We start from the raw sequence: 23089 nt of genomic DNA, 5'->3' as shown, positions 1-23089 counted from the left end.
CATCATTACAGTGAGCCTTTTATAGTGAAATGGGATGAATATATTAAAAAAGAATTCAAAATATTGTCATTTACAATATATGGCAACATACATAGTAATGGTCTTGGCGGTCCTGCAGAGTATAGCTTTTATTGTGAGCTTCCCGTCTGTATTAATGTGATTATAACATAATGCACCTTACAAGAACAGAAAGATCTAGCTAGTATGAAAGGAGAAAAACAAAACCACTGCAGACATATTACTGACACAGTTTATATAGGAGAATTGTAAATAGTAATTGTTTGTGTAAGCAAGATAACCAGTTCCCATTCTGCAGAAGTATTCCATCCAGTCTAAAGCAACTTGACGTGTATAATGGTTCACACTTAAATACAGATGAAATATATTTAGTTTGCTCTATCGTTCTGTACCCACCTGTTCCTCTTCAGTAAATGGAACAAGTGCCAACGGTAGTAGGGGCTCCTCTTTCAAAATAGGCAAGAACTCTTTGTCCAAGAGATCTGAAGGAACCTGCAGCACAAACATGGACATTAGTCAAGTGCTTGCCTTATTATTCATATAATAATCACGGTGCAACTTGTGGTTTAAGTAGAGACAGTTTTATGGGAATCAATAGAAACCTTGGTAATCCACCCACGGTACCCTATTTTTATTTTACAATGTTCAGTGTTTGTTTTTGCTGTAGTAAAATAACTTTACTAGTCCATAATATTGACATAAATTCATCATCAAAAGTTGAAAGGTTTGGTTGTGTTACCTCCTTTGGTACATTTCTTCATATTCACATACAGCAATGCACATTAATACCATGTAGTACTTGGCTCCCTATAATTCTATACACAGCTGGAGCAGTTGTGTGACAGAGAAACAAAGCTTTCCAGTGAATGCCAAGCACCACTAAACAAGCTCCTGAACATTGCATTTCCTGGCTGTAATAAAATAAAAGGATATATGTACTAATTATAATATATTTTCATAGTTAACATTTCTAGTATAAAATATGCTGAAGGTGGAAGGTAAATTATAAAAACAACATGTTAACAATTACACAAAAATTGTGGCACTTAAGCTCGAACAAGCGACTAGAGGGTGAGCATTGTGCATGTGCAAGCTTACCTTGTTGTCCTTTACATAAAGTGCTAGCATCTCTTCCCGGCCATACCGATAGTCTGCAAGTTTGTACTTTGGCAACGCCGGGGAGAGTGGTGGGGAAATAACAGATCCCCCACTAGACAGAGCCCGAAGCCTGGAAAATTATATATAGTGTTACAAAGAAAACTGCATTGCAAGATCACATTTATTGACTTATCAGTCTCATTTTATCAGTTAAAAAGACAAGGTGCTTTAAGTATGGCAACTGCATTTAACAAGTAATTATCGCCAATGACAGATAACTGAAAAATCTCTTTTGTTTAACATATTTGGTAACTATATGTAGTCACAAATAAATAATATTGCTTTTAAAAATAATTGTAGGTGGCAGAGAAACATTTATACTTGTGACAAAGTTATTTAGAAATGAGATGACAGACACTCACCACTCAGGGCCGAAGTTCAGGGTCTGAGTCTCAGCTGTCATAATGCTTTCTGTTTCCTTACGTTTTTATGGAGAGTGTGAAAATCTGGAGAAAGAATAAAAGTGATGAGCAAGCAATACAGAGTAAGCAGCTGGAAGCTGGTCAACCACCTAGGTGATATAACAGTACATAAACACTGCGTTAGATCTTAAAGATTTTGGCTTTCAACACTATTAAAAATGCATAACTAATGTAAATGTGTTTGATTTGTGTTTAACTAGCAATTGTATTCTTCCAAATTTATTGGTAGAGGGAAACTACAAATTCTTATTAATTATAATATTAATATTAAAATAAAGGAAAATGTATTAATATAATAAAACCTGCTCCAAAAGGTATGTTCGCTTGTGGCTATGTCAAGGGTAGACTGCATTATACCTCTACAATACATTGTTACTATAATGAAGTGTGTGTGCGCGAGGAGGTGAAAGTAACATAATATCTCCAGTTCAAACACATGAAGTTTATCATCATGACACACAAAATAATAGTTAGCTTATTGGTGTTAAATCAATGCACTGCAGTACATATCACCACGTGCTAAAAATACACTTTTGTCATTTCAATTCTCTATAAATAATATAGGAAACTACACATCAGAGCTGCCCCTTTTTGGCTTTTTTTCAACCATAATTTCAAAACCATTATAGTAACCATAAAACATTTTTCCAATAAGCTTTTAATATATACCAACTTGCATAACATTTAAAGTTGCACTACCAAAGAAAGTAAGGTGATCCCCATCCATTTAGCTGGGTTTTGCACCTGTAGAGCCGGGCCAGTGAGATTCTGTTTTTTAAAAGTTTAGAATACATTTATCATGAGCTCCTATTAAATAATCTAAATTGAGAACAATCAAAACCCAGCACTAAAGCTTTTTCTGCATCCCTAAACTTGTTGATCATTCATGATACAACCTGACTGAAATCTTAAATCCTTATATGTGTAATCCTGTAATGTGGCTGGGAAGCAGTGTAACCATATAATCATTACCAGCTACTAGGATTTACTTTATATATACACTATGTATTGCGAGTCTGCACCTTAATAAAGTGACACTGATAAATTAATAAGAGTGTGGAAAGCAGAACTAGAAGTTGGGGTGGTACATGTGATATTGCAGGATTAAAGAGAAACTGTCCACAGAAAATGAACCCCAAGTTCACGCAGACTTGGAGCGGTGGCTTCATACAAAGGAGGCGCTCCAGTGATGTCAGCTTCCCGTACCACCTTATAGATGGGGGAGGAGCTTCAGCTGCCTGTATGGCATGGGAAGGGAATACTGAAGTGGAATATCAGCTTGACGGGGAATAATATATTTTACCTTAATGATTTATATCTGATCATTTCAATGTTCTGGTTTAGTGGCTGTAACTCCTGCTCTCATCCTTCATTTAGCATTTCAAAAACTCAGTTGAAGGTTATTACAAAACCCATGGGATTGGGACTTGCCCTGATATCCAATTATTCTATATCTGTGTAAATCGGAAAAAATAAAATGAATCAGTAGGAACACTTATCTCTCAATATATACTTGAGCGTAAGATTCAGAGCTTCCATTGTCGGCAATAACATGGGTACTCCCAGTGGCCAGTTTGTATTATAGTACTCCTTGAGTACCAGGGCACAGCCTGAAGGATTCAGACATTTCTCCACAAGATCTTACTGCAGTGTCAACATTGGCTAAACCTCAATAATACAGACATGAATTATCAACAGCGCCCTACAGAATGAAAAAGCAAAAAACAACTTTTTGCATAGATACGGGAACACTGAAGGAACTGATTAATTGCCACCTATTAGGGAGACTCACAACATGCTAAGGGCTATCCTGCCCCATGCTTGCACTTCTCAATAAGATTCTTAAATACAAGCAATGTTTCCGCAACTATATGTCTGCTTTCTAGATAGAGGAAAAGTTTTCATGCACCTTGTATATTGTCCTGTTTGTTTTTTTCCATGAAAATCCCAGATTGCCATTTACAAGGATACCAAAGTAACATGCATTGGGAATGTTTCTTATTATATCGATTCTATTGCTTTGTATTTGTTTTGCAGTAAAAGAGTAATATATTCAAGCTAATTTAATACAAAATGTAGAATTCTTGGATGCCACCTCCATGACAAATCCAAGTTTATGTTAATTTAAGGGGGTAACAACGTTATATTGCTATCTGCTGGACGTATAGGAATTTACAATAATATGGTCTATTAAAGATAAACTTCTGTGCAAGAAAGAAAAGGGGAAAAACACACAAGAGTCATAAGAGACCTACTGGCAGTATAATAACAAATTTAACAAGTTTGAATAAGTAAAAACAGATTGGCAGAAGTCTGTTGCTGAGTTCTTATGATGAGATGCACAGTTTAATGTGTCAGTGTAAAAACTCACCAAAGCAATCTACCATGTGAACATATCACACCAAAGAACTTAGAGATTCAAACTGTCAGTTGTTGTAGCACACCCAACATATACACAATGTACAATTTACTTGTGAAACAGGTCAATCCTGTAGAGACTAGTTCCAGGGAACATACAAAGAGTTGAAAGAAAACATAAAATTTAAGAAACTGGGTATTGAAGCTAATGGAAGGTAAAACATCAGCTATCTCATACTAGAAGTTATGTAAAGTCACCAAGGCCATGGAAAAAAAGGCAATCTGTCATCTCATGAGCAGCAACACTGCATAATGAGGGATTAACCTGTTGATGTTATAAAGCAGGATATAGAACACACAGTTTCAAGGTTACAATACAAGTTTCACAATACAATAAAAATATGCTGGCCAGTGCAAGGTCAACAAAGAACTTCGTCCAAAGTAAAGTTTGAGCCTTCCTTTAATTAGAAGTTCACTGTTCCGTGCCCAGGACTTTGCTTCCGTTACTCAGCCCCCTCTGTCTTCAACCAATGCATGTAGAAATTTGCGCCCCATTTATGCAACTCTGAAAACAGATGGTTGGGAGGCATATCAAGGAAAGGTGGTCTCCGTCCTTTCAAACTCCTGCAGCACAATCACTGTCAATAAGCGAAGGTTAGCGTAAGCTATTGATTTACAAAGGGCTTGGTCCAGAAAGAAGCCGTTCAGTTGCCGAGAGCACCGAATGTAAATCAGCGATACGTTACAAGGTTTTACCAATCTGTAAATCTTTCTAAAACTTTGCTTTAGTTTTCATTTTACATCGAAACCTATTCAATCATCCATAAACTTTTTCTTGGTTTTATTCATACCCCATCAATACTTAAACAAGTCCATGTATGTCCCCAAATATATAGAATGTTTTAGTTATTATATTCAGAATGCATCATATTACGTAGTATTGTACAATTCTCTTTTTGTCACTATCTGCAATTTTGTTAAGATTTACATTAACAATCAGATACAATGGGGAGCAGGAGCTTTCCATTTCTTTCCTAAAAAGGATATTCTGATAACCAAGTAAATCAAGAGGTTCTAATAACACAATACAACTATAACAAAAGGATTCCAAAGTTGTACCTCCAGCATAACACTGAACTCCCCCACATGATACCAACCATCCCCATATAATGGCAAGAATAACACTTGCAATCACCTCAGTATGTTAAAAAAACAATGCTCAAGCTGGTCTTTGGTGCTGTGATTCAGCGTGTACCCCAACCCTAAGTATCCCATATTTGTTCAGGTAATCCACAGGTAACATACTGTATTGCACTCTACAGGTTCACTCTGGACTGGCATTTCTTTAATGGCTGAACAGGCTGGGACAATAAGCCAGTCATAGCAATACTAACTTAACGGAAAACTCATATAGAATGCATTTATAATGCCCAAATGACAATACAAAAACTACACAAAATGTTTACATTAATCTAACAATAAATCAGGTAGTCACTCCTAACGTATGATGGAGATTGTGCAATATCTTTTAATCCCCAATCTTCTCTTCCACAGTAATGAAGCAGTCACTGCAGTTAGTAGACTGGAAAGAGAACCACTAGACGTTACACCCTAATCCTCCCATACAAGAGCTCCAATGCTGTGAAAGACTGTAGAGCAATGAAGAGAGATGTTACTGCAGTCAGGACATAACAGGATAGGGTCACGTTAGGGAGAGCAGCAAGTGACTATTGGGATCCACAAGCTGTATGAAGTTGAAGGAGCCCTGCGGGAATGTTCAGGAGAGAGGGATTGGAGATATACATGGTGCAGACAGAGAAAGGGTGAGGGATAGAAGAGCTATATGGGGAAACTTGAGAATTCAAGTCTTGTGTAGCCTAATAAAAAAACAAGCAAACTCCTATACACCAGTGTTTTCCATCAATTATTGGATCAAACGATAAAACGACCATTCGGCCCGATATAGCATTAGTGTGTACGCTGCAACGATCATCATTCCAAAGCTCACCATATCATTTTATTTGATTTTTAAACAGAACTAAAAATCTCCTTCAATAATGTGGTTCCAATTCTGCAGTGTGCATGCACTCACGACCGGCAGTGTCTCTTTGGAGTGTGCAGAGTCAGGATCGGGTCAGCCAGTGGCTATGACAGATGAAGAGCACAGATCTGAAGGTAAATCGTGTAAAATGTGTTTAGTGTGTACACCTGAATCACCATGCTGAGCGTGACTTATTTCTTTTAACTGTTGGTTATATCATTAAGGATATTGCATCGGGAGAATTTTTGTATAGTGTGTGACCACCCGATTACAGTGATCTTACAGTTGAATGAGTGGTGAGCTGTAGATTGAGAAAGTGCAAGTGATACATTGGCGCAAGATTTCAGTGACTTAAACAAGCATGCTCAGAAGGGTCAGACATTGCAAAACCATGTACAATCAATTAGCTGTGCAAACAGAAAACAAACTGGAGCTGCTATCACATGCTCACTGAAGGGACAATATAGGGTAGATACCTTGGGGGACAAGTGTGCCAAACAAAGTGCTGCTAACCGTAGAAAACTAACAGCTAGAAGAAAGCGATGTTGGACAAAGAACATAATCAGGGAACTCAACGGCCGAAATTGCCACATTGGCTGTGGGTGATGCTCCACCAGAGCAGCTGGATCTGCTTGTCATGTTATATATTGTATTCATATTTGTATATGTTACAGTTGGAGAAAAGGCCACTACCACATCACTGTCATAGAATAAAACAGGAAAGGTTTAGATACTTAAATGTTTGATAGGGAGGTATATACATCTTTCTAAGTGAAACAGTATTACATAATGGAAAGCAAAGATATGGATAGTCACATCACATGACCAGAAGACAGGATTCTTTTACGAGAAGATAAAAAGAAAAAAGTACATGATATCCATTTGCAGGTCAGTGTACAAATATATGAAAATGATTTGTTCTATAGTGCGCTTAATTTTTTTTTGCCTGGTTTCATTTTTATAAGGGTGCATTTAACCAGAATGAGCACTTTCTTGTTATTCTTCATCCATGTGCGGTCTGTTCTACAGCGAGATAGAATAAGTTGTAGCCAATCAATTCATCACAAAGTTCTCAGCAGCATATATTTCAGGAGATGCGTGTGCTGGTCTTGTGGGCAACTGTGACCTGCCCACTTATGTAATTATGGGAGAACAGGTCTGCATGTGAAAATGACAATGTCAGGTGGGGAAATGATGCAAGCAGGAAGAGAGTTAGCCCTTGGATAGAGCTGGGCCCCCTACACAACAGTAGTGATGGGAGGCTCCTGTGAAAGGGACAATGGTGGAGTCAAACTCTCATCAATATGAAACACTTCATGCATTTTACTTTTATTATTTTTTTATTTTTAAGAAATATAGGACCTTGAAACAGAAAGCGTAAAAGTGGTGTATCGATCGCCATCCTAGTATTTGTTTAGCCCAAAATAAAAATGTAAAACCTCAAATATTAACTGCCTTTTACAGGAGAATGCTATCCGTCTGTGCAAACTAAGGGGGTTGTAACTACTTCATTTCGCCTACAAATTTTTCAGTGCCTTTCTCCTGACCATGCCACAAGCAGAAATTAGATACTTCCCTATATTAGCATTTTGCAGGTGGATAGCCAAACATCCAGATGATTGACAGAATGTCTTAACTAGGAGATTAGGAAAATAATCGGACATAGACAAAAACAAACAAAGGTGTTTAGCTAGCACTGACACCTTTGAAGCTAGTTGAGGTGGTACATATAAGTTAATAAATTGAAAAGAAAATGCAACTAATTGTTCAGAGTCCCCAAAAGATACTCTACTTAGGGCACATATCTTGTGGGCTGCGTGTTACAATTCAGTCTGTGCCAACTGAATGTTATGTACAGAACACGCACCTCCACAACTACCATCAAGAGAGCACTTTCCATGTTGCAATGTTTTAATAGGAAAATATTATTTGAACAAGCTGTCGGAAGAGGTTGTATGGATAATATGATAGCATGCCTGGGCAAGCACAATGTAATCCAGAGGATAAGTGATATACAGTAGTGAAGGAATGCCTTCTCAGAGAGGACGCTGGGCAGATTACACTGGTCAAACAATTACATTCCAACCAATGAGTTTTAAAAACACACATGGTAACATCACGGACTCCATAAAACCGATTTCTCAATCTCAGTAGCTGGCATTATTTTAAGTGATAAATACAGATTGAAAGGTTAAAAAAATATAAGTGAGAAAAAAAAAAAAAGGGTGCAGAAGCCTACTGGCGTAGCAGAACTTTAGCTACAGATTTAACACACCTGGCAAAAAAGCCACCTGAATACTTTTTTGGGAGTGTTATTTCTGTTTTTATTACATTGTTGTATATTATACTTTCAGATTTGTATATGTTAGTTTGAGTATAGCACCTCTACCACTTCACTGTCAGAGTAAATCAGGAATGTTTCATGGGGAGGTATACAGCAACTTTGCAATTACTGCAAATGTTATCCTTTTGTAGGCTATAGCTACAGGTGTGGTTCCCAAACATGTCAAAGGCAACAGAGTCTGTAGTAGTATAAAGGTTACTCAGTGTAAATATAGTTTAAAAAGTTTCATAGACGCAACCATTTCTGTGCATGCACCACTGTATATTTTAGCTAAGAAATAAAATCAGGGCCTATGTTTGTTTGTTTTTGTAACTCCACTCCTCAAGTAATCAACCTGTGTAATCATTATCACGATTTATTTATATAGCACCACTAATTCCCCAGTGTTGTACAGAGAACTCACATTAGTCCCTGCCGCAATGAAGCTTACAGTCTAAATACCTTAACACATACACACACATACACAGACTAGGATCAATTTGATAGCAGCCAATTAACCTACTAGTGTGCAGCATGGTGGCTTAGTGGTTAGCACTTTTGCCTCATAGCACTGGGGTCATGAGCTCGATTCCCGACCATGGCCTTATCCGTGTGGAGTTTGTATGTTCTCCCTCTGTTTGTGTTGGTTTCCTCCGGGTGCTCCGGTTTCCTCCAACACTCCAAAAACATACTAGTAGGTTCATTGGCTACATCAAATTGGCCTTAGGTTCTCTCTGTCTGTGTATGGTAGGGGATTTAGACTGTAAGCTCCAATGGGGCAGGGACTGATGTGAATGAGTTCTCTGTACAGCGCTGTGGAATTAGTGACGCTATATAAATAGATGATGATGGATTGTGGGAGGAAGCCGGAACACACGGAGGAAACCCACGCAAACATGGGGAGAACATACACCATACAGATAAGGCCATGGTCGGGAATTGAACTCATGACCCCAGTGCTTTGAGGCAGAAGTGCTAACCCTATAACCCACTGTACTACCCCCAATAATAAGGAAGTACTAAAAACATGCCCTGTTGGTGGTCCTTGAGGACCATTGTTGAGGTTCTAAATCCATAATGCCTATTAAGCTTTTACGTCCAAGTCCAAAAAAAAAAAACATACTGGTAGGTTAATTGGCTGCTATCAAAATTGACCCTAATCTCTGTCTCTGTGTGTATGTATGTTAGGGAATTTAGACTGTAAGCTCCAATGGAGAAGGGACTGATGTGAATGAGTTCTCTGTACAGCGCTGCGGAATCAGTGGCGCTATATAAATAAATGGTGATGATGATGATGATGATGATGATAGCAGGTCTATGCGCCGAGTCTTTCGAGACGGGTTAATTACATATACAAGGACTGTGAATTGATTCTTTGCACCAATAGTTCATGTCCTAGTGAAGATACCCAGTGCTGGTAGCTCACAGAACAATCCAATTGCACAACAATAGAAAACTTTTCATTTATCATTATTATATTTATATTTCTGCAAACCCCTCCAAAAAAAAAAAGAAAAAAAAAAAAGTAATATATAGCTCCTTATTAAAGTCAGGGTCTGTAGCATTTTTCATTTCTCAAACCTATCCTCTGGCCCCACTCTCAGTGTAGAGATGTTCCAGTGGTCTTTATGTGCTATTACTGTACAAAACACTCAACATGTGACGCAACAGCATAAAACCAGTAACAGTATGAGGTCAATACAAGAACACACACCAGGCCTTAGGGAGATGGCAGGTGTGTTCTGGAACGCTGCTTCTATATATCTGTTACCAACACCTCCAACTTGCCAGCACCGGGACAGAGAGAGGCCCGAAGTATACAACTACAACGCTGAAAGTGGCAAGCAGTGTATTTAAATAAAAACACACACACACACACACACTACCAACACAACTACAGACACGAATGATTGTGTGGGTCAAGGCATATAAGCATGAAATATATACATTAACAAATAAAATATATCAACAGGCAAGAGGCTAATTTCCAATTTCATAACAGAGAAGCCCTCTGGTCACATGTACTAACAACACTGACACTTCCTATAGATACTGGCACTAATCCCAGTGTCCGCACCTTATGACCCCAGACATATCACTGTCTTTCTGTGACTCAAGCACCAAAAATAAGTTTAAGCTGGTTTGGGCAGAGCATCTGCCTGTACATTTATGGGTATTTTATTTTTCTTCCAGACAATGTACAAAGTTAATGAACTATAAAACTACCTAAGGAACATTAAAGATTAATCAGTCTAGACGGAACGGTCACAGAACGTCAAAAGTACAAGTATGTAATATAGTATGAATACAAAACATCCAACAAACAAGCTTCAAATTGTACTACTGACAAACACGTCCAACCCTGCCGACACATTTACTAATGGAGAAAATACTTTAATCAACAAAAACAAGGACTAAAGCCATTGTTGGTTTAAGATAAGCCTTCGTCAGAGCATGGCATAAGAACAACATGTGGAGAACCGTTCCCTAGCATTTAATAAACAAATATTGTGGAACTAAAATACAACAATATAATCATGTTATTTCATTGTATTTAAAAGAAAAAAAAATGCAATTATTTGATTTATATGAATCTGTTCAACAAATTAAAGGCGCTCAATTCATTGTTGAGCTGTAAACACTAAGAAAGTTGAATTAACTTTCTCTTTGCATTGTTTGTATCGTATTATTGTAGCACATATTTCCTTGTATAGTACACCAGAGGTATAGTCTGAGGTTATATGGTTACTGTATTATTGCTGTTTGGATTTTTTCTGTTTTTTCTTGTTGTTTACTCTCCCCTGAGTGTTACATGGGTGGGACCGTATCCTTGTTCCACCACCTTCCCACATGGTACCTAGTTTGCCACATGCTTCCCTCTGTGGCAAATGCTCTGACCCCATTCAACAGGTTAGTCAGTTTTTCTCTTCTATTTTTTTTCTTTGAACCCTTCCACTCTGGTCCCTCTTCTCCCGGATCACTCGCACTATACACTACATGAACGGAGCTGGCTCACTAACGACATCTTTTCCTTTCCAGGTTCCTTAACTTATGGTTCGGTTTTACTCCTTAAATGTTAAGGGACTTAATTCCCCAAATAAACGCTGATTGGCACTTACCACATTTCATAAACGTAGAGCAGATGTTATAGCCCTGCAAGAAACTCATTTCTCATCCCGTGCCCCCCCCCCCCAACTTAGAGACCCGAGATATCCCCTGGGATACTTTGCTAATGGCCCATTCAAAAGGAATGGGGTGGCCGTGTTGTTCAGTGCTCGTGTATGCTTTGAACTACAGATAAAAATAGAGGATAAATCTGGCGAAATTATAATTCTGGTTGGACTTCTAGAGGATAAACAGGTGACCTTAGTCTCCCTATATGCTCCCAACTCCCGTCAAATTCCTTTCCTTAAGTCACTATGCGAGGAGATACAGAAAGTACGTAAAGGCCACCTGGTCCTGATGGGAGATTTCAATCTGACCCTAGACCCCAAAATAGACAAGTCTAGGCCATTAAAATCAGCGGGTCCTGATCCAACCCTAGGTCCTTCGACAGCCTTCCGTAAATTATTAGCGTAATATGATCTTTATGATGTCTGGCGGGTTCAATTTCCAAATGTACGGGACTACACTTACCATTCTAGCGTACACAACACATACTCTAGAATAGACATGGTTCTGACGGACAAATGGACACTACAACATACTAATACAGTCAATATTCTTCCTATCACATGGTCAGACCATGCCCCAATAGAGTGGACCTGGAATTTAAATCTTACTAAAATTCCCCCGAGACCGTTCCGGCCTACTTACTTACTTTGAGGCCAAGCTCGGTTTATCAGAAGCACTGTCACAATATATCCAGGTGAATAATCCGGAGGATACATCCCTTTCCACTCACTGGTGTGCTTTGAAAGCAGTTTTACGCGGTTCTGCTATTCAGATTGGTGCACGATTGAAAAAGCAATACCTTTTTCGTCAACGAACGCTTGAATTCACTCTAGAATCACAGAACCAGACCCGTCCTTCTAAAACCCTCCAAAAAGAAATAAACAACGTTAGGAAACGGCTCAATACACTTTTTATAACTCGTATGAAATCAGCTCTTACTAAACTGCGTCAGAAATTTTATTCCACGGGCAATAGAGCCAGTCGGTTTTTGGCCCGCAAACTTAGAGGTAAGCAAGCTAGAAACCGAATAAAAACTCTGCACGACTTTAGGGGTAATAAGATCCACAATCCCGCTGATAAAGCAAACCAATTCGCTAAATACTATGCTAGCCTATACAACCTACGGGATGACAAAGACACGGTGCAGCCATCGGAATTGTCTATATCTACCTTTCTCCACCACCTTAATCTCCCCTCGTTAGATCATGATAGTCTGAAGCAGATCAATCTCCCATGGTCTCAGCGTGAGATTGAGGAGGTCATCAAGCGCCTCCCTAGAGACAAGGCCCCTTGTCCGGATGGCTTCGTAAAAGTTGGTCCCGCTCCTTACCAATCTTTATAATAACGTTTTGATGGGGGGTAGCTTCCCAGCTGAGATGTTAGAAGCGCAAATAATAACGATCCCCGAACCTGGTAAGGATCACTCCAATTGTAAAAATTATAGACTTATAGCACTACTTAATACCGACCTAAAAATGTACGCTAGGTTGCTAGCCGATCGTCTGAATCCCTTTTTACCACAGTTGATCCACCCGGACCAGGTGGGCTTCATATTGGGCCGCCAGGCATCAGATAACACACGGCGCATTTTAGATGTGGTAGACCTTTTGCCCGAGACCGGAGAAGAGCTTGTTATGCTTTCCCTAGATGCGGAGAAAGCATTTGATAGGCTCCATTGGCTCTATATGAAAGAGGTTTTACTTAAATTTGGTATTCAGGGCAATATCTTACCTGCTATATTCGCTCTATATCAGGGCCCTTCTGCAAGAATATTCAGTAATGGTTTTCTATCCGCTCCTTTCTCAATTACTAATGGAACAAGGCAGGGGTGTCCCCTTTCCCCTCTGTTTGTCATAGCTATAGAGCCTTTAGCGTATACAATTAAGACAGGCTTCCCATTTTCCAGGCATTACTTTTCACTCCTATACACACAAATTATGTTTATTTGCGGATGTCGTATTTCTATTTGTTACCAGTCCTGATACCTCATTGCCAGCCTTGAAACGCATCCTAGATGACTATAGCTCGGCCTCACTATATAAATTAAATATTACTAAATCTGAGGCCTTACCTATTAATATACCGCAATCCTCTATCGTTTTTGCAAAAGAAATTCCCGTTTGTCTGGGTAAAGGATTCTTTACCGTATCTGGGTATACATATTCCCCCTACCTTGTCCACTATATTTGAAACTAATTTCACTCCAATCTTTTTGCAGCTCTCGTCCCTAACTAAGAACTGGCTTAACTTTGAGGTCTCCTGGCTGGGTCGCATAGCTGTTTTCAAAATGATGTTACTACCTAAACTGATGTATATTTTTCACACTATTCCCTGTATTGTACCTAAAAGATGGCCCGATTTCATACGCTAATGATGTCATATGTGTGGCGGCAGAAACGCCCCCTTCTCTCCCATAAACGTATGGCCCTATCTAAACAACGTGGGGGTCCGATGCTTCCTAACTTAACTCACTACCAAGAGGCTTGCATACTGAACCACCTGCGGAATTGGGGGGGGGGGGGGGGGGGGGGGGGGGGGAGTACCCCCCGACCTCTAAGCCATGGGTGGATTTGGAGAGAGCCTTGTGCCCTAGCTACCCGTTGTTGGACCTTCTCTGGCCACCCAGGCCGGTCCGCCCATCTGTTGTGTATAGGTTACGGTCCATCTCGGATGCAATGCAGGTGTGGGATAGAATCATTGGGCTGCATGCCAACTTTGTACTCCCATCTCGTAATCTCTCTCCAGGCAGTGGGTCAACTCATCTCAGATCTAAACCTTGCTGTTTGGAAAGCCAGAGGGATTTCTTCAGTATCAGAAGATTTGTTTGCCCAAGGCCTTTTTCTCTCCTTTTCTCAACTCCAAGATCGCTTTAGCTTGCCATCCTCAGAAACATATAGATACTTGCAAATCAGACACTGGGTCAGAACTGTCTCTAGGACCCCCTACTCTCTCATTTCGCTTCCATCATCTGTTATAGATAGACTGACGAATAGTAGTAGTAGAGGTGGAATAACGTTTTGGTATCACTACATGTACTCTCTGATCCCCCCCAACTATAACTCCTGCACAAACCCAGTGGGAAACAGATGTGAATTTAAGGCTCACTGAGCAACAATGGGAAAGAATTTATGTAACTTCCTATGGTATGTCCAAATGCATTAACCATACAGAGATGCAGGTCAAACTTCTCAACCGGCTGTACCTTACCCCGGATCGGCTACACAGGTTCTGGCCAAATCAATCAAAATTTTGCTGGCGCCAATGTACCCAAATAGCCGATATTTTCCATGTTTTCTGGTCTTGTCCAGTGATTCAGCCGCTGTGGGGTGAGGTATTTGCTTTGATCTCAACTGTCTTAAAGACTCCTGTTGCCCTAGACCCAGCCCTGGCTCTTCTCCATGTCTACCCGACTTCCATTCTGAAGCACGATCACTACCTCTTGGGCCATATATTGATAGCTGCTAGAGCAGCAGTAGCACAAAACTGGAAGTCTCAGGCCCACCCCCACCCGAATCATCTCTAAGATACAATATAGCTTTGAGATGGAAACAACAGATACGCCCTATTCCTCATCTGCACCAGCTCCCATCATGAGATGGTTTAGGTGGCATGAATACATCACAGATGGCCCTGGGGCTCCTCAAGATACTCCCGACTTCCCAGTAGCTCATTCTCTAGCAGCCCTCATAGAATCCCCCCAGCCTGTCGATCAGCTCCAACCCCGATACCCCCTTCCATGGTAGAAACATCTTCGAGTGGTCAAAATGAAGGTTGATATGCCTTGCTGTATCATTTCTTTTTTCTTTCATCAGTAAATGTTAAATGTACATTGTTTATATAGTGTGCCTTATTTTAATCGAGTGATTCCTTTCCCCCTGCACGGGGACCCCCTATGTGTCTTCCTTTGTTTGTATCTTTCTCTTCCCCTCTTTTTTTTCTGTACCCCATATATCTTTGAAAATGTTCAATAAAAATATTGATGAAAAAAAAAAAGTTGAATTACTGTCCATGCACAATCCTATGGCAACAGTTTGCAAGGAAGTTCACATCACTACTGTGGCGACAGCATAAAGGTGTCTAGTATTTACATTTCCACATAAAAGGCTCAGTTAAGCAAATTAATATTTGAAGTTAGAAACCATTTACCCTAGGGGCTAGACCAATACTGATGATGTCACTGCCATACCCTGTTTTTATTTCCTATTTCAAGGTTATGAATGATACAAATTTAGTGAACAACATCTATAATAAAACAAAGTTGCATGTATGAGTTGACTCCACAATCATCCTGCAAAATACATACATCAAATTCACTGGAGCTTCACATCACTATTGTACTGTTGCCTCCATCTGCCTCTATTCCCCCTCTTCCCATCACTGTCCCTGTTGCACGCATGTACAATTCACTTTCTCTGACACATCAGTAGTATTCTGTTCTTCAAACATCCAGTAATCTGATTGGTTAGAAGTTATACCAGTCCAACCCCCCCTTAAAGGCTGGACAGACATGGAGGTACAGGATATGAATAGTGGAAACAGGCCAGTGTTCTCACCTTAGTCAAAGGCACATTTCCAAAATAAAACTTAATAGGAATAGAATATATAAAAAAAATAAACATTATGAATTTAAAGTTGTGTGGTTCCTTAAGCTATGGTTCAGAAGCAGAATATGGGCTGCAAAGCTAAATAAAAGGGTCCTGCATCTTTTTAGAACTCTTATTTACGATCAATATATTATTTATTAAATTTCATTATTTAGTTCTAGTCCTTAATTTTAACGGTTCAAACTCTTCTACACACACACACACACGCGCAATTACATCAGAGACCAAATAAACTATTACTAGGTTTTCAGGTAGAGGTAACATCAGTATCCGTACAATAGGGGGAGCACATACAAACTCCACACAGATGGTGTATCCATGGTCAGAGTGCTGTGAGTTTATTGTGCCCAAGTGTAACAGGGATTTGACAGAAACAGACACCTATTCTAAAAGTGTATTTTGATATTATTAGGTATCCTCAAATGTGTAGAAGAATAAAGATGCAGATAGTGGACATCGAGTACGGAATTGTGCAGGAAGATTTCAACACCAAGCATCATTCACCCACAAGAAAGTTCCTCAAGTGACGCCTGGTTGATGGTGGTGGTAAACTCTGTGACAAGCATCATATCTGAATATCCCATACATACGCAATTAGGTTCAAAGTTGGTTATGCTCAAACCACTGGACAACCACATGTTCTCTGTGGTAGTGATTGGCATTGAACTCCTCTTCTAAGGCAACAACTGCACTCAAGCAAACAGTGCACCCCACAAAATTACAGAACCACCTGAACTCTTCATTGTTGGAAACAGGTGCTCGGGGCTGTAGAGTTTTTTTTGGTTTTTATTTTTTTTTAGGTCCCTAGTTAGTGTTCCCCTGAACTGGTCAAGAAAATGACAAAGTATCAATCATCTGACCAGATTACCTTCCTTTACAGCTTTGTAGACCATTACACCTGTGCTATCTGCAATGCTGGACTTTCAACATGCAATGCGGTTGCTCACCTATATTGCCTTGTACTTCAAATAAATACCCAGCTATCGCACTCCGAGTACGTGTTCCATCTACTACCTGGCCTACATCCCCTTGGGCAATGTTGCTCATGAAACATTAGCAAGTTGAGTTGCCTTGGCCATTGAAACTCCCAAACACTTCCCAATAATCACCCCTCTTCCCCTCTCAAATTCACTGGGGTGTCACCTTGTAGCCATGCTAGCCACAATTTTAGGTAACCAAGGCAGTCCAGTATTTTTATACATGAGTCGGACCATTCTATAATGTTATTTTCTTAATTAACACATGTGCCACATCTGTATGGAAGTCTTTGTTTGGAGTCCTTCATTTTCATAGGCATTTCAATTTTTGTGTGCGCTTAACCTGTATTTGCATTCACCCCTTCTAAACAGCCAGGCTGGCATTATTAATACAGATTAAAGAAAAATATACAAAATTAGGTGATAGCTGTATATTTTAGACCACAAGATGCTACTTTAATGTTTTCTATAAATGACAATTACATGGAGAAACATTTTTTTCAATGTTAATTCACTTGTTTGCCATGACAGTATAATTGCAAACACTAAATGCATTGATAGGAACAGACCCTAAAGACTATTACAAAGTCTTGAAGAACACAATTGTCTGGAGTCTTATTTCCAAAGATAAGGAATTGAGCAAGTGGGTGGATGAAGGGGATTTTATCTGATGACAAATTATGTTTCCACAAGATTATCTAACAGTATTTGAGGGACTGGTCTGGATATTTCCAAAATGATGAAAATATTTCCAGATGAAGTACAAAGGGGAACAACCTCATTGCAAATTTTTTGATGGAAACAAGGTATTTATATTTGTTTTATTATTACAACATTCATCCAAAAATGGTCATGTTATCTACACATAGTTGAGGTAGCAACTTTATGACCTGACCTTATGTTTATGGGAAATGCATGATGTCACCAAGAGTTAGTGACATCCCCCAGGCATGATGAAAGCAGTGCTTCATGCGAATACTAATGAATTGAAAATCTATATGTACTGTGTGTCAGTGACAAATCAAACAGCAAAGCTTGGCATGGGCCCTCAATGTGCATAAACTGGCCATAGCACAAAATGTAAAGTTATAAATATCAAGTGTTAAAAATAACACCATACAGTGGTACAACATACATAAAACATAATCAAAAAGGCACGTTTCAAAAGTTAGTGTGTTTCCCTGGCAGTTGGTGAAAGCCCTCAAAAACACAGCAACCAGAGTTGTATTTACATTCCTGTGAAAAGACTAAAGAGTTTAACAGATGACAGCATGTATCATTATTCTCAGTGTTTTCACATTACAGCTTGTAGTTACTACTACAGAATAATATCTATTTTGCATAATAAATGAAGGCAAAATTTCAGAGACAATTGTGCAGCAGTGGTTTTTATTTCATTTACCAGCACTTATTGAGTCTAATCATATATGCAGTAAATACCAGCACATCAGCTGTCTCAGAGAGGCTGCAAAACAAATGAACTATTTTAGTTGCATTTGTCTTAATACTAGTCAGCACAGTACAGATCAAGTTATAGACCAAGTACCATGAAAGTATACAATGGAGATTGTAGACAGGACAGTATATTTCCCAACAAAGTAATGTACACAAAATCACTAAGAAACTGAAAACAAATAACTTTTAATAACCGATTTAAAAAAATACAGCCTTCTATGTTGGCAAACTGTATTGTGGATATATTTGCAATGACCACAGGTACATTGCATTTCCACCCATGGAATAATGAAGTTATTAAACTATGGTTTATAATATTTGAGAAATAAAACATGTTTCCATCTGGTATGTGGTCTTCTACATGTGTACAACATTTAGTTGTGTGCTGTTCATTTCTAGACATAGATCAAAGACATGAAACTGAACTTAAACACAGAACAAGTACATTAAAACACACAAAACAAGTACATTATACAATCCATATAACGGAGCGTGTTTCAACTATGTAGATTACTAACAGCACACTTCAATAGCTAGTCAGCATGAGGAACACAGCTGTATTATATGAATATACTGAAGTACAAATCTATGTTGTCCCTGAGCATATGTGTGCAGAGGAGCACATGTGTGCCCAGACTCCTACAGGGACATATGTGTGCAGAGGAGCACATGTGTGCCCAGACTCCTACAGGGACATATGTGTGCAGAGGAGCACATGTGTGCCCAGACTCCTACAGGGACATATGTGTGCAGAGGAGCACATGTGTGCCCAGACTCCTACAGGGACATATGTGTGCAGAGGAGCACATGTGTGCCCAGACTCCTACAGGGACATGTGTGCAGAGGAGCACATGTGTACCCACACTCCTACAGGGACATATGTGTGCAGAGGAGCACATGTGTACCCAGACTCCTACACGGACATATGTGTGCAGAGGAGCACATGTGTACCCAGACTCCTGTCTGGCAGTCATTCTACAGGGACATATGTGTGGACTCTACCGAGCTCCACATAGACAGAGCCCCCGACCCGCCACTCTCAGCCCCCGGAGTACAGACCCCACCTCCCGCCGGGCGCTGACGGCACACTATTATTATATCACTGTACCTCTCTCAGCTTCTCACCCGAAGCGAATCCACAAGCCCAACAACACAAGATGGCTGACGCCACGCACCGTCACCTGACGACTCCACGCCTCGCGTGAGCAGTGACAGTGCAACGTGCCGGGCCAGCTCTCCACCACAAAGTTCCCCTCAAGTGGTAGACGGGACACTTTACGTACAACTCGTCACTGGGGCCTACCCAGCCTGAGGAGGGGCTCACGTGGTAACAAGTAGCCTAAAGCGCCGCGGCGGCCATATTGGATGTGGGCAAAACGCCCATACATTAAATATCTTACTATACAGTTTGGGAGAGGGGGTGTGGACCGAAACGCTCTGTGAACATGCACGATCATGTCCTCAACTTATCTTTTATCGTTCTTATTTATAATTGATATGAACAAATAATGACTCACGCATCTCAATGAATGACTTTCTTGGTAACATAATGCAATAATAGTATTATATTTTTAATATAGTGCCAATATAGAATGCAGAGTATTAGGGAAGTGAATCATAGCTGACAATACATATTATGATTATATTGGTGAGAAGTTACAGAGGGAAATGATTTCGTTTTGCCCAGGAATATTTTAATATAGGTGGCAACATAGAAGCAGAAAATTATTAGACCTATTGTTGGCTGCGCTTTATTCCACGTTGTGTCATGATTTTTGCAATGTTTGAATAAACAGTTGCATCCTTTACAGTCCCTGTAAGTTGTCTTTTTATCTCTTCCTCCCCTCTTATATTTAGCAACTCTCTGACCTCCCAATCAGCTTCTTTCTGTAGAGTCCCGGGTTGAAAAACCCGGGTCTCACCATTCATACTGCAGACTAACCAGGGCTGACACAGGAATTACCCATACTTACCTACTTTCTTCAGCTCCCTTCCGGGAGCCAGCCAGTGGAGGGGGGCGTGAGGGGGCGGGGCGGCCAAAATCGCGTCATTTCGGCCCCGCCCCCTGTGACGTCATGACGCAAATTGCGTCATTTGACAGCGGGGGGCGGGGCTAAACGCCGCGATTCATCGGGAATCGCGGCGTTTGGGATCTAATTCTGCCCACTTCACTAGGAAGTGGGCACTTCCTAGTGAAGTGGGCAGAATTCGGGAGATTGCCACACTCGCCCGGGAGTCCGGGAGACTCTCGCAAAATGCGGGAGTCTCCCGGACATTCCGGGAGAGTTGGCAAGTATGGAATTACCCCACCAAAAGTCCCGGGTCTAAATCCGGGTTTTTAGACCCGGGATTTTTCAATGACACCATTCATACTTGCCCCGGCAAAAACCTGGATTTTTAGTGCAGTATGAATGGGGTACAAGAGGGTTCAAACAAAATTTATTTTTTTCATGGAGTTCTCTTCAAAGGAGATTTTCACATTTTATTGTAGCTTTCCCTATTTAAATTCCACAGCTTCTAAGATCCATCTAATCATATCGTAGCCCAGGTCTAAAAACAGAAAACCTAACACATCAAATGAGGGTACCCCTGTGTTTATTGAAGCCAGGATGGGGGAGATCTGAACATTAGAATCTACTCATCTCTGGTCCTATTAACAGTCTCTGTAGTATAGGGTGTTAATGACTGGTGATCACTGTTGCATAATCTCCAGAAAAAACTCGTAGAGCATAGGTAATTATGTTTTTCATTTTTTTAAACTTCTTCAGTGCTAAGGACGATTGGGACTCATCATTAGCACTTTTGTTGTACCTGTGCAGGACAAGTCCCCCTCGTCCTTAGCACTGAAGGGGTTAAAGTAATCTGTCACCGGTTAAAGCAGTGGTTCCCAAACTGTGCGCCTAGGCTCCCTGGGGTGCCTCAGCGATCTCACAGGGGTGCCACGGCCAGGACCAATGGTAAGCATAGCGGGGGGCTACTTGGTAATAATTTTGACTTAGGGGTGCCTTGAAAAAATTATGGAGACCCTAAAAGTGCCTTAAACTGAAAAAGTTTGGGATCCACTGGGTTAAAGGGCCTTTTCACTTTAAATGATCCTAAACCCCCTTTCTTCCCAATAACAGTTCTTTGGTGAGGATCCTTCCCTTGATAGCAGAATAAATACCACACTGCAACCAACGCCAAATGAAAGCCTTACAGCTGGTGTGTCAGACCATCCCTGTAACGGATAGAGCATACTTGCCAACTTTTCTTTCTTGGCTTCAGGGAGATCCAGGGGGAAGTGGGCGTGCGGGTGCGGGGCTTGATGAATCGCATCATTTTGACCCCCTCCCTAAACGATTGTCACAATTTTGGGGCTAAGATGATGCGATATTTGCGTCATTAAGCACCGCCCCCCCTGCCACTTATCTATTGCGGGGGCGAGAGCTGGGTGGTTGCCCTGCTCTCCAGGAAACCCAGGAGGTCTCCCAGAAATGCGGGAGTCACCCGGATATTCCGGGAGAGTAGGCAACTATGCGTTAAAGAAAAGCAGCTAATGAATCTCTACAGACTGAAGTGTATTTTACATTTCTGTCTCCATTACTGAAGTCATGTTGTCTTACCTATCAGTCTTTGATTAAATCTTGGTCTCTATGAAAATGGTCACCTCCATAGGCATCAATACATGGACATAGGACACAATTTCTGAACTGTGTCATCATGCCACAGATGGCGAAGCCAACCACGTCTTGTACTGGCTCAGCATCAAGGAGAATGCCAGACTCTTCAGGTAGTGAGGGAGATCACCCCTATTTCAGGGAGTCTCCCTGACATTCAGGGAGAGTTGGCAAGTATGGGATAGAGTAGTACCTAAGGTGACTGGCAGAGGCCCTGGCTATATTTGAGTGCCATGACCATGCTAAATTGAGCTAACGGGGGGGAACTTTTACCAATCTACTGTTATTGAGATTGGAGGGGATTTAATTCAAGACTATAATTAAAAAGTATATTATTGTATTTGTTAAAAAAATGTTTGCAATATAAAATACTATCTCAAGGTGGCAGCAAAATACTGAAAATAGCATAATTCGAAATGTACACTACAAGCAAAACAAAATATACTGTGGCATTTTTAAATGCAACATGTAAAATTCACTTACCACAACCCGGTAATCCAGCTTGGCAAGCGTTATATATGAATATTATGGTTGGGGGGAAATTAACTCTGTCTGCAAGTTACTGGGGTGCAAGCATCAATGTGCATACAGCGCAACAAATACATTTCTTCATTTCCCAGGTATACCCCAATGCTTCCTGTCCAGTTTTCACATAAACAGTCAGGTTTTGGAATAACCTCAGACAAAATTATCAAAAATTGTACACAGAGGGCCTGATTCATTAAGAAACTCAAAGTGAGCGCAATTTGCATTTTTTTGTGAAAGAGACGCAAAATGCAAGCAGGTACGCCCGTATTCATCAAGATGATCTCAAGAAACGTTTGAAGTTGAAAATGGGTTTAAGTCGCTCCTTCTATATGGCACTTGCTGTATACAGATAGATAACGCACTGCACAATGCATA

The 23089-nt window shown here is 40.3% G+C and overlaps 1 protein-coding gene across 10 annotated transcripts in view; it reads right to left on the bottom strand.

Moving 5' to 3' along the window:
* The window catches only part of GIGYF2 (GRB10 interacting GYF protein 2), a 135680-nt gene extending 115900 nt beyond the window's left edge, over positions 1 to 19780 (bottom strand). For all 10 annotated transcript variants that reach the window (XM_075201728.1, XM_075201729.1, XM_075201730.1 and 7 more), the window contains exons 1-4: positions 19639 to 19780; positions 1539 to 1622; positions 1117 to 1246; positions 415 to 510 (exon numbers count right to left, since the gene is read on the bottom strand). In XM_075201728.1, the coding sequence (XP_075057829.1) occupies positions 415 to 510; positions 1117 to 1246; positions 1539 to 1579 (267 nt within the window). In that variant the 5' untranslated portion in view covers positions 1580 to 1622; positions 19639 to 19780. The remainder of the gene's footprint in view (positions 1 to 414; positions 511 to 1116; positions 1247 to 1538; positions 1623 to 19638) is intronic.
* Positions 19781 to 23089: the final 3309 nt, after the last annotated feature.

Source organism: Mixophyes fleayi, chromosome 3, assembly GCF_038048845.1.
Source record: "Mixophyes fleayi isolate aMixFle1 chromosome 3, aMixFle1.hap1, whole genome shotgun sequence".
Taxonomy (NCBI): Eukaryota; Metazoa; Chordata; class Amphibia; order Anura; family Limnodynastidae; genus Mixophyes; species Mixophyes fleayi.
This window is presented reverse-complemented; position numbering and strand designations above follow the sequence as displayed.